At 42.0% G+C, this 13,011-nt stretch overlaps 1 protein-coding gene across 1 annotated transcript in view; it reads left to right on the forward strand.

The window, feature by feature from the left end:
• RABL6 (RAB, member RAS oncogene family like 6) overlaps nt 1-12,478 on the forward strand; it is an 84,624-nt gene extending 72,146 nt beyond the window's left edge. The window contains exons 12-15 of the mRNA XM_036750192.1: nt 278-614; nt 4,960-5,131; nt 8,107-8,165; nt 10,695-12,478. Coding sequence (XP_036606087.1) covers nt 278-614; nt 4,960-5,131; nt 8,107-8,165; nt 10,695-10,889 — 763 coding nt within the window. The 3' untranslated portion in view covers nt 10,890-12,478. The remainder of the gene's footprint in view (nt 1-277; nt 615-4,959; nt 5,132-8,106; nt 8,166-10,694) is intronic.
• The last annotated feature ends 533 nt before the right edge of the window (nt 12,479-13,011 follow it).

The raw sequence follows: 13,011 nt of genomic DNA on the forward strand, positions 1-13,011 counted from the left end.
AGGTTCAGAACCAAGTATGCCATGTGAGGCTAGAGAAAGAAGGGGGTTTGCTATATCCAAGGGTCTGTCTGTACTCCTAAACCAACCCTTCTCTAACACATGGTATAGTTTACCATTTCCCTCTCTGGCAGGGCAAGATACATTTACAGCAAGCTAAAGTTTACCATATACCAGTCATAGGATCAGAGACATCTTTGCCAAATTGCAAGGTCTATATTTAAGCCTCCATGATGATATTTTAAAGGTCTCTCACCATTTTCTTCATTCCCTTTTCAAGGTCTTCCAGAAATTCCTTGAAGCCACAAAGTGAAGCAGCTTCCACCAAAGCCACTGACCCCAAACTTCAAGTTAGTTTACCCACTCATTCGGGATCTGAGAAGTGCAGTAGCACTAAACCTACTTCTGAAGCCCTGCTTGTCGCTGAAGCTCCATCCCAGGCACCCAAAATGATTTCTCGGAACAAGAATTCCACTTCTAAATTCAGAGAGGTGAAAGATGAGAAACAAGAGTCCTCAGAGAGTGATCCAGAAGGACCCATTGCTGCTCAGATGCTGTCCTTTGTCATGGATGATCCTGATTTTGAGAGTGAAGAGTCCGACACTCAGAAGAAAGCGGTAATGAAATCAGCCTTTTTCTTACCCTCTTTGCTTGTGTTGGGCTGGTCAGAAGGTGGGGCTTCTCTATACCAGAATTATCTGATGATGAGAACCTAGCCTAGGAGTTAGAAATTCAGGGTCCCAGATCCTGCTGTGCCCCTGATTAACTGTACAATTTTGAAAAATCCCTCAAGTCTTAGTTTTACCATTAGTAGATGGAAGGAAGTATTCTTGCTTACCAAAGTGTCATCTGGGAAGGAAAAAATGAAATAACAGATGGGAAAGTTGGATGAGGAAGTTTTGAAACACCGTGTAAAATGTAGGGTCATGTTATTAACAGCTTTTACAAGGTCAAAAGTGTACTCTTTTTAAAGGAAAGATGTGTGTGAAATACAGAGTGATAGTTATCATGGAAGGTTAGAAGTCTACATCAGTGTAGTCTAGATCACTGGCTCAAATTATAGCATGGATTTTTTTTTAACCTAATTTCCTACTTAATCTTAAGAGAGGTGTGCTTTGAATATCTTCTTCCTTGGGGTGATTCAAAGCATTTACTATTCAGTAGACTGTGTCAGCTAGAACAGACTTTGCAATTCTAGCCTGTCAGGACATCATCCTTGTTAGGGGGAAGTTTAGGGCATTTGTCCTTTTGAAAAAAGTCTGCTGAGTTGTCTCTGTCATAAGGCTTCTTCAGGCTAAAAAGATGTCCAACAGGAAATGCAAATTAAATGTTCTCACCCCATTCCATTTGTTCCATCTTCTATTCCCCTCCTCCCACCTTGACCCAGAAGTAGCCTAGGAGAGTGAGCAGTGGGAGTGAATCACTGTGTCCCTGGGCCCCAGAGGGAGTATCACAGCCTGAGAGAGGTTCCGACCTTGGCCATGTACTATCTTCGATCACACTCAAGGGACCGCTGCTCCCAACTCTCCAGTGGGAATCCCGGGCATCTGTATTAACAGGAGTAAGGAGAGGTTATAAAGCACTAGGAGCACTGCACTGCAGCAGTGGGCCCTCCAGGCAGAAATCAAGGAGATGCTTTCAGAGTCATGTCTCCCTTCTACAGCTCAAAAAAAGGAAAGGAACTTTGCTGGGATATGCCTGGCCCTAGGCCATTCTGTAACAGAAGAAAATCCAGGTTGATAATATGGCAAGCCCTAAGGTTCTTCTTTCCTTCCCTCTATATAACTGTGGGAAAGCTAGATGCATGATCAGGAAGCTACAGAGTCATTCATCGATTCTTTCTTCATCTCTCTCTATAAGTCTTTAACCATCTTCCTATAAACCAGGAGAGTCCAAGCTTATTGACTTGAGTCCCACCCAGATCCTTAATTGTGTAAGATCTGACTCTAAAAATACCTAAAGATCATTTTTTTTTTGGAGGAGGAAGGCAGGGCATTTGGGGTTAAGTGACTTGCCCAAAGTCACACAGCTAGTAAATGTGTCAAGTGTCTGAGGCCAGATTTGAACCCAGGTCCTCCTAACTCCAGGGCCAGTGTTCTACTCACTGTACCATCTAGCTGCCCTGGTCATGTTTCTTAAAGACCAACTTCCCACCATCCAAAGGAGGGAAAATTGTTGCAAGCCCCCATATTCCTGCTCTGGCATTCTAGGGATCTTACAGAGACGATTGATGAGAAAGTCATTGGGTCTAGAGGAGCCTTATTAGCATACCAAGCAAACTCATGGAAGAACTAAACTGGAACTCCCATACTGATTTTCCAGATGATCTTGGACAGGTCCTTCACAAAACCTTTGATCTTTTAGTATTTCTTTAAAGTGTCATGTAGTTTAGTAATTGAAGAGGACTAATTGTGAAGAAATGATTGGTCACATAGATCACACTCAAGTTCCACATGAAGCTGATACTTGCTTCACAAAGGTAAATAAGAGTCCATTTAGAAACACTAAGATCTTATACCAGATGACAAGATAAGCTGCAAATGGGTAATGAGTGATACCATAAGCAAATTAGAAGACCATGGAAATTACATGTCAGATTTATGGATAGGGGAAGAGTTCATGACCAAATAAGCAATAAAGAGGTTAACAGCAGATAAAATGTACAATTTTGATTAAACAGGTTTTTTTTACACAAATATAGCCAATGCAACTAAAATTAGAGAAGTAATTCTTTAAGAAATAGAACTATTCCCCAGTTGATAAATGGTCAAAGGATGTTAATAAGCCATTTTCAAAAGAAGAAATCCATGCTATCAATAACCATATTGACAAAATGCTCAAAATCACTAATAATTAGAGAAATGTTCATTAAAACAACTCTGAGTTACCAACTCCATACCCATCAGATTGGCTGAGTTGACAAAAATGGAAAATGACAAATGCTGAAGACTCTATAGGAAAACAGGTACTTTAATTCACTGTTGGTAAAGCTGTGAAATGTTTTTTCTGGAAAAAACAATTTGGAACCATATAGGCCCAAAAGTTGGGGAATGGCTGAACAAGCTATGGCATATTATTGTGATGAAATACTATTATGCTGTAAGAAATGATGAAGTAGATGGTTTCAGAACTGATGCAAAGTGCAGTGAGCAAAACCAAGAGAATAATTTATACAGTAATAACAATATTGTGAAGATAATTGGCTTTGAAAGACTTGGGTACTACAATGGTCAACTGCAATTCCAAAGGACTCATGATGAAACATTCTGTCCACCTCCAGATAAAAAGCTGATGGACCCAGCAGGTAGAAGCATATTTTATTTTCTTTTTTGACATGACTAGTGTGGACATTTGTTTTGCATTTTTATACATTTTTGTGTTGTTTTGTTTTTCTTGCCTTCTCAATGGATGAGAGAAGAGGGAGGGAGAGAATTCAGAACCTAAAATAAAATCAAATTTAGAAACATTGAAGTCAGACCTCAAAAAATCATTCCCATAAAACGGTTTAGACACAACAAACCTCTGATGTAGAAAGTACAAGGATTTATAATTCCCATTATACAGATGAGGAAACTTAGCTTAAAGGGAAGTGGTCAGTCTTCATACCCACATCTGCCTTGCAGTGACTCAAGTCCAAGTGTGCTGATTTCATACCCTATGTTTTTTCCACTTGACTCTCAATTCAGGAAACAACAGAAAACCTTTGTTACTCTTGGCACACCCGTGGAGATACCACCTACCTGTATAATAAGGGCAATGAAAATTGGTAGACATGTGAAGAACTGGGATCATAGATTTATAGGTCCTCTATTCCACCCTCTTGGTTTTATGGATGAGGAAACTGGTCAAAGGGGGTTAAGTAACTTGCCCGTGATCACCCAGGGTAGTAAGTAACAGAATCAGGATTTGAATCAAAATCTTCTGGCTCCAAATAGAATACTTTCCAATATGACAAGCCCTGTCTTTCATTTCCCGTGATTACATGCCCTCTTTCTTTTTTTTAGTTTATTTTTTTAGTTCTCAACATTCACTTTTATAAGATTTTGAATTCTAAATTTTCTCCCCCTCCCCAAGATGGCATAGGCTCTACATATACATCCATATTAAACGTATTTTCACAGTAGTCATGTTGTAAAGAAAAATTAGAACCAATAGGAGAAACCTCTAGAGAGAAGAAACAAAAAAGAACAAATAGTATGCTTTGATCTGCGTTCCAACTCCATAGTTCTTTTTCTAGATGTGGATAGCGTTTTCCATCATGACTCTTTTGAAGCTGTCTTAGATCCTTGCATTGCTGAGAAGAGCTAAGTCTGTCAAAATTATTCATCACGCAGTGTGGCTGTTACTATGTACAGTGTTCCCCTGGTCCTGCTCACTTCACTCAGCATCAGTTCATTCAGGTCTTCCCAGGTTTTTCTGAAGTCTTTCTGCTCACTATTTCTTAGGGAATAGTAGTGTTCCATTACATTCTGTGTGCCACAACTTGTTCAACCATTCCCCAATTGATGGGCATCCCCTCAATTTCCAGTTCTTCGCCATCACAGAAATAGCTATTATAAATATTTCTATACATGTGGATGATTACATGCATTCTTGTAGAAGCAGAGTAATGTAATGGAAAGAATGCTGACCCTGAAAGTCAGGAATTTGGGGTTTGAATTGTGCCTTTTGACACGATCTTTCTGACCATGGTTATGTCTCAGTCTCTCCAAGTTCAGTATCTTTATCTATAAAATAGGGATAAGAATATCTGTCGTGTTTTCCTTATGGGGTTATTTTAAGGATCAAATAAGATGAGGTATGTAAAGTGCTTAGCAAAGCCTAAGTCACTTTATAAATGTTAGCACTTGTTAGTGTTGCTTGGAGAAGAAGCTGTGGTTCTGAACTGACGACTTTTATTAGAGAAAACTATGATTTTGAGCTATGTCTGATTCTTATAATTGACACCCTCTCTCTCATCAGGAAGAGTTTCCAGTGAGAGAGGACCTCTCAGATGTTACAGATGAAGATGTGCCCCCTGCAAAGCTTCCCCAGCCCATTAAGCCTACAGTTCACTCCTTTAAAATGAAAAATGACTCAGATCTCTTTGGTTTGGGCCTGGAAGAGACTGGGCCTAAAGAAAGCAGTGATGAAGGTAAAGTGCTTAGCATACATGTTATCAAGTCACTTCTCACCAAAGCCAGGCTGCACCACTAGGCAACATTTCAAAAACGAGGAAAACCTCGTATTTGTCTAAATCTAAGTTATGGCTGTGATGTTGTTGGGGTGCCATTTTCTTGACTTTAGCTTCTAGAAAATTTCAGAAATTATTCACCATTGCAGCATTTATTATTTTGGATGTTGTGTGACTTTGTAACTTTTCTAAGGCAATGGAGGTTTTATTACACATTAATTAGTATTTATAGATTTCTTTGGAAAAACAGAAGAATTAGGAAAGAAGAAAGTGCAGGGTCTAAGAAATTGTAAAACTTTCCACAGGACCTGTACCTGTAGTATCTGTTCCAGGGCTGGGGAACCTTTGGCCTCAAGGTCACATATGGCCCTCTAGGTCCTCAAGTGTGGCCCTTTGACTAAGTCCAGGTTTTACAGAACAAATCCTTTTATAAGGGGATTTCTTCTGTGAAGTATGGATTCAGTCAGAGCCGTACTTGAGGACCTAGAGGGCCACGTGTTCCCCACCCCCTTAACACTCTTGCTGCTTCCCAGCAGCCAGGTCTGAGGGATGGTTCCCCCATAACACAGGGGAGCTTAATTCTGTATTTGAGAGCATCTGAGCTGGTGACAGGAATGAATATCTCTATAACGGTTTGATTTCTGAAAATGTCAGCCATCCAGGTGACCATCTAAATAGCAGAACTGGAAATTCTTCCTCCTGGTTTGTCTTATTTCTGTCATTTAGTCTTTTAGAATGTTATCAGTCTGTAAGCTACTGATCCCCATATTGCTGCTTTTACATTTGTACTGACCACATTCTTTACTTAAAATAGGGAAGGGAAACATAGACATTACAATGTAACTAAGAAGCATTAGGCTTTACAACCTAGTGCAGTTGACCATTCAAATCATTCTAGGCTGGTATGTGTCTTCTTGAGGTACTTTTTTTTTAATATTTCAAAACTAACAAAAAGCTTCAAGTATCTGAAAGCCATTTTATTGTGTATTTATTCAGCCTTAAGTGTGGCTGTGGGTTATTTATCCTTTATTAAGCCTATTTGCTATACTACTGTGTTGGGTTTTTTTAAAGCATCTGAGTCAGTACACCAGAACAAGACCAGCTATTACAGATTCGGCATCTGAACCAACTACTTGTCAAAAGTTCAACAAGTGTTACAGAGAACAGTGACAAGATCAGTGTTGGCATCAGGTGGAAAGTCCTTCTGCATTAGATATACTTCATCACTAATGGGTCCTTCATGTCATCCTTTGGCATCATGTCCAGAATAGAAATGCCCAGCTGGCTTGAAACAGACCTCGGGCACCAGGGCTTACTTTCTGAGGGACCTGGAGGAAGTTATTGAGCCTTTTCTTGCCACAGATTTTCCCTATGAGGTAAGGCATTTATGAGGCTGGATACTGAGAATAAACCAACCAACAAAGTTTTATTGTTTGCATAGCTTTGTGCAAAAATGGTAAGGAGGAGACCATCTCAATAGTTTCTACCTTTGATGGTCACTGGATCTTAGATTTAGAGCTGGGAAAGGGGGCCTTAGAGGTCATCTAATCCAATTCCTCCCCAAATGTTCACATGGAATATTTGTGCCCGACTTGTGGTAGAGCATTCTGAGCTCTTATTGGTCTGATCAGCCAGTTAAACACACTGAAACTTGTCATTTTGGTCCACTTCAATAATGAAGAACAACCAATCCAATGCCTCATGTTACAGATGGTGATAAGTGAGCCATGGTCACACAGTAGTAATTGGCAGAGCTAGAATTCAAATCCATGTCTTCTGACTCCAGATCCAATGCTCTTTCTGCTACACCACACTGATTGGGAAAGTAAGACATTTAGAAACTTAATAGGAAATACTATAAAGTAACGAATGATTGAATAAAATTAGGGCTTCCCAGTGTGCCAAAAGCACCATAACTCAATTGTTTAAAATTCTTTATTACTCTATAGAAATATTTGTAAATGGTGATTGGGTTTCCAAGCCAGTCTACAAAACCTATTTAACCTGTAACTGAATTGTAGTTACTTTAGCTACTAATGGGTTGACTATCTCTCCTCCCCTCCCCCCACTTTGTTCCCCTGCTTGATATGGGAGCATGGATTTCCCTGTTCCTGCAACAGGAGTGGAGACATGCAACAATCTTTGTAGACTTTCAGGAGGAGGAAGGGAAGAACTAGCTGCACTAGATGAGTACAGCATTCATAAGCTGTACCGGTGCTGGTATCTCAGGGACTATAAACTGTATTTGGGAGATCACCAGAAGCTGGAAGAATCAGGGAACGCTTTGTGGAAAATAAATGGTGATGATCCCTGAAGGATGAAAATATACAGAGAAAAGGAAGGCATTCTGTACAGCAAAATATCATTGAGGCAGAGATGTGAACATTACTTGAAGATAGGTAGTCTGAATTGAATTGAACAGAATTACATGTTTTTCCAAAACAAGGATCATGTTCACTTTTTGTGGTTACCATCTCCAGCATAATCCTGATCCTGATCTCCAGGCACAGGTACTCCAGATACAGGCTTTTGACTAACCCACAGAATTGAATCAGCTCTAGGACAAGGTATGGAGTTTATGGATGACATCTAATAGTATTTCTGGGCAGCCTGCTGACCTCTCCTAGATTTCCTTGTAGTAGATACAGACCTTCGTATTAATAATTTCCTCTGGGGCATCTCAGAATCCTAGACTGTCACAGCTTGAAGATACCTTAAAAATTTAGTTTAGCCCCTTCATTTTACCCATTGAGAAACTTAAGAACTTCTCTCCCCTTGTACCTCCAGGGCTAATGATCTGGGAAACTCTTCCTAAAAGACGGGGACTCAGCACCAGAGCCAATGTCAGCAAAAGATGGCATCCGTCTGACATAGTTTGCAACTTTCCCTGGTAATAAAAGTTCTAGCATGACAAAAACTTCCTGTTTCTCTTGCAGATAAGGAAAGCAAACTCCCCTCTAAGGAAAAGAAGAAAAAGAAGAAGAAAAGCAAAGAGGTACCCTCTCTGTTGTGGACCAATGAGGGTTGGGGGGAGATACTACTCCAGTGACTGGGATTGGGGAGATGCATTTGCTTAATCCTTTTGGGTCTTTGAGAAAGAGGTTCTCCAGTGAGCTTGGTGTTATACTAGGAATCAAGTATGTTGAATCCTGTTTCTATCCTTCACTCCAATTAAATGATTAAGATCTTGGCCTTCTTGTCTTGATTTGAAGGAAGTGTTATACCTGGAAATGACAAAGGAGATCCTGCTTTTCCAAACTTACAGGGTCCCAGCAAGACTTGGCTTTGCTATTTCTAAAGTTGACTTCAGAATGATGCTATCCCTCTGGGGAGAGAGCTGAACCACAGTAGTCAATGGGCAAGCACCTTGCCCCCGTGGAGCACCCAGGCTTATCCAGGAAATGGCCTTCTCTCTCTATGCAGCGTTTCTATCTTTCTCCTTTACCCTCTTCCCCAAGCAAGAGCCATATCACCCTGTGTCAGAGTTGCAGAAAGGTTTAGAAGTAAAATAGCTTTGATCTCTTCTCCTGACACTCTCCCCATGTATCCTTAGTTCCAAAGTTATATCCTTACACCATTTCTTCTCTCCATTCTCGGCCAGTTTGGTGCAGACCTCCATCTTCTCATACCTAGACTCTTTCAGTAGCCTTCCTGTTGATTGCCCTATTTCAGGTGTCTTTCTGCTTCCACCCATCCTCTTTAATGCCCAAATGACTTCGCTAAAAACCCATCTCTGACCATGTCTCAACACACACAAACAGAATTGCAGTTATGTTCTTGTTATGTGATCCTTGATCCTCATTATGTCAAGGATCCAATGTAAAGTCCTCCATTTAGCACAGAAAGCCCTTCACACCCTGACCCCTTCCTGCCTTTCCAGTCTTCTTACACTGTATTCCCCTCCACATTGTTTCTTGCACTCTATACTCTATCTCCTGACTCCAGGCCTTGTCACGGACTCTCTCCCATGCTTGAATGCTCCCCCTCCTCACCTCAACTTCCTTAGTTTCTGAGGCTTCCTTCAAGACTTAAATCAGATACCACCTTTTTCAGGAGGCCTTTTTCCATTGAGTTTGAGATGCCAGTGATACATCCTGTTTCAGATGAAGCTCAGAACAGAGTTCAGGGGTAGGTTTGGACATTGTATTCATAGAGGTGATTATTGAACTTAGAGGCGAGAAGATCACCAGTGGAGAAGAGGACTCAAGACAGCGCCTTAGGAAACACTATTAGTAGGTGTAATAGAGAAAATTAGTCAACGGGGCAGGAGGACCAAGACAGAATAATGTCACAAAAACCTATCCAGAAGAGGGAAATAACAGTGTCGGAGGCTACAAAAAAATCATAAAAGACTGTCAGAATTGGTATTTGAGAGATCAATTGACAATTGGCGACTTTGGAGAGAACCTTTCATTTAAGTAATGAGGGTTTAGAAACCTGATTGCCGAGGGTTTAGAATGTTGTGGGAAGAAGAGTCATTGAGTAAAAACAGCTTTCTCAAGAACTTGAGCCATAAAAAGGGAGGTGAGATATAAGTCAGTAACTAGTGGGGATGGATGGATCAAGTGAGGCCTTTTTAAGGATGGGGGAAATTTATATGAGTGGATTTGTAGTAGCAGAGAAGCAGTAGACAGATGGGCAGAGATTGAGCAGTCTGCCAGAGAAGATAGGATGGAATTCATGTAGGGGTGTTTGCCTTAGCAAAGAAAAGGACCACCTCTTCCTTAGAGATGAAGGTAGAGGAAGATATCTGAATGAGGAAAAAAAAAGGCAGCTCTCAGCAAATGGCCTCAATGGGGAGGGTTGGCAGGGGGAGTAATATGAGAAAAGGTTCTTAGCTTAAAGAGTGATGGGGAGGAGGCTTGAGGAGGGATAGAAGGGTTTGGAAAACTGACACAGGGTATTTGAGGGACTGTTGGAGTTTCCTATGAGGGCAGGAGTTGGGGTGGAGATAAAGACTGTGAAGCCTAATTCATCGAGGAAGGAAAGTGTTCTAGCAATGGATGAGATAATGGCTACCGGAATCTGAATTGAGTGATACATTTTAATTGCCTTTTACTGGAGACATTGATGAGTAGTGGTGGTAGAGCAACAATCTGGAAGTAGCAATGGGGAGCAAGGAGTATTCCGACTTCAGTTTCTGCTGTATTTATCTTGTGTAGACACAGTTGTTTGTTGTCTTCCCCATTAGAATGTGAACCACTTGAAGGCAGGGACTATATTTCTGTCTTTCTCTGTATTCCCAGTGCTTAGCTCAGTACCTCGAAAACAGTGCCTTTCACATGCTTGTTGATTGGCTTCTGCATCACCAAAATAGTAATTTGTCTGACATGACAGACCTGCAATTTATAACTGCATGGGAAGGTGGGGGTTAGATCTAGGACTTTTATTGGCCTTTCTAGAAAGGTCGACCCAATTTGATTTTCTCTGGGCTTACAGGAAGACTGCCAGACTGCTTCTCCGTCCCATCCCTGGGTCAGCTTACTATCAGAGTTCTTAATATGTTGTCTGTCTTACCTTACAGGAGGAGGAAAAGGCTGCAAAAAAGAAAAGCAAGCACAAAAAAGCCAAGGACAAGGAAGAAGGGAAAGATGACAAGAAGAGGAAGAAGAAGCGGAGCAAGGAGAAGAATGAGGAGATCGATGAACTGGAAGCCTTCCTTGGGGGTGGGGCTGTAGCCCCAAAACAACATGGGGGTGGAGACTATGAGGAGCTCTAGGCCTGGGGTGCATGGGAACCCACAGACCTGTCATTCATCTCTGCTTCTGAGCCTTGGCAGGATGGGGGCTGCCAGGTGGGACCTGGGCTAGGTCTACCAGATGCCCCTCAAGAGGCCATGAAGGTAGGGGGAAGGGGAGTTCCATGTGTGTGTCCTGGTAAAGACATTCCAGTGTGAAAGGACCAGTACCCAATTGGGTGGGGAACGGTCAGGTGTAAGGCTTGGGTAAGGGGAGAACAAAGCCTAATTCGGACTCAGCCCTTTCTCCAGTAAGCCCAGCGAGAGGAAGAGAGGGGCACAGCTCACCATCATCCCTGCCCACCCCTCCTATTCATTGTTATCTGCAGGACACTCCCAATTTAACTGCTAAGGAAATAGCAGTATCAGCCTAACCTTGAGAGGAATCAGAGATTTCAGCTCTATTTTTCATAACGTTTTTTTTTCCTTAACGAAAGATACTTGGCCTTTGCTCCATAGTAATCGTTATGTGAAAGAGACAGAGATAGTAAGGGAAATTTTGTTGAGCTGCCTGCCATTCTGAGACAGGAGAGGCCCAGCGCAAGCTTACTAAGTGTTCCAGGTATACCTTTCCCCGTCCACCAGAGCTGGTGATGGCTGCTCTTTGGTTTGAGGCAGGGGCGCAGAAGAGATGTGGGTCCAGGTGGGAAAGGGGAATAGTAGTGGGATGCAAGTATCTTTTATATTAATAAACCATTCATCCACCTTGACTGGGTTCATGGCCCAGACTTCTTTGCCCTGTTGCCCCAGTAACCCTACAGTACTTCTCAGGGACATGACAAAAGCCTTTTGAGGCACTTGCAGGAATCCCAGCCTGTTTACATTGGGGTGAGGGGTGGGGGGGATTGGAGCAGAGGAGCTGTGGAAGGAGGCAACCACTTTAGTTTCTAAGGCTTCCAGAAGCATTCCAGATCTAGTTCTTGTCTCCAGGTTGTCCCTGTGTTTTGGCATATTTCAGGCCCCTGTCTCTACCTATGCCCATGGTCTCCTCTTAATGTTCCATGTTCCCTCACCTTAGAAGGGAAAGCCATGACATCTCTAGATACCATGATATTATGTACAGGAACCAGCCCATTCCAAAGTATTGGTGATTAGGGTAAGGGATTCTTCACCCTTCTACAATGCTTTAGAACCCTGATCCAAGGTTCAGTGTTTCTCCTAGTGCCCCATTCTCACAAAACTTGCAGAAGAATTTACCCTTTCCTATTCCAAAGACCAGGATTTGTTCTACTTGGCCAGAGGAAATGATGATTCACAGCTGCTTCTCTCCAGCCCAGCCTTGCCCATTTTCTTCCAGGTTCCATTATCTTCAGAGTGGCTGATCTGTGTGCAGTGGACAAGTGAATGGGGTCTTGGATGGCATTACTTCTTGGAAGGCAGTTTTTTTTCCAAATCTGGTCATTCCCAGCCTCAGTTTTGGCCAGAAGGAGGGAATTATCTTCAGCATTTGGGCTTAGAGAGGAAATACCACAGGGAAGCAGGGGTGTAAAATACTTGTGTTTTTTAAAGGTTTGTTCCCATCATGTTCTATTGGATGCTCCACTCTGACCATAAAGCTCTCTTTTACTGCTGTCTTGTGTTTTCTTCCACATCCCACCTACCACTTGGGATGATTATGGAGTTAGGCTAAGAATAAAGGTGGCATTGGGAGGCCAGACAGAGAAGCAAAGGAATGTCCAAGCCTTGAGAGCACTACTAACCTCTGGCTTCTTAAAAGTAGGCTAAGAAAGGTCCATCCCAAGGAACATACATTTAGGCCAAGGCAGAACACCACTGAACTAAGACATCCTCCTTCCATGAATCCCCAAGGGAGAATGATAGTAATCGTTTTTGGTCCCTGAATCTAGAAAGCGAGAATCAATGTGAATACTAAAGGCAGTAGCTAAGTCCCAAACTTGGGCATGAGGGGAGCAAAAGGACCCTGTATAGCAGTCCCTTTGTAGGGAATAGTCCTGCTCAGTATGGATATAGATGACCTTGAATTCAGTCCTAGAAAGTGAGAAAATGAGAATACTCCCACTCTAAGCTCAGGCAGAGATGGGAATGTGTTCTGGTTGATCCTCCAGGCTTCAGCATACTCCATCATATTTATGATGTGTATAGA

The sequence above is a fragment of the Trichosurus vulpecula genome, chromosome 3 (genome assembly GCF_011100635.1).
Source record: "Trichosurus vulpecula isolate mTriVul1 chromosome 3, mTriVul1.pri, whole genome shotgun sequence".
In the NCBI taxonomy this organism is placed as follows: domain Eukaryota; kingdom Metazoa; phylum Chordata; class Mammalia; order Diprotodontia; family Phalangeridae; genus Trichosurus; species Trichosurus vulpecula.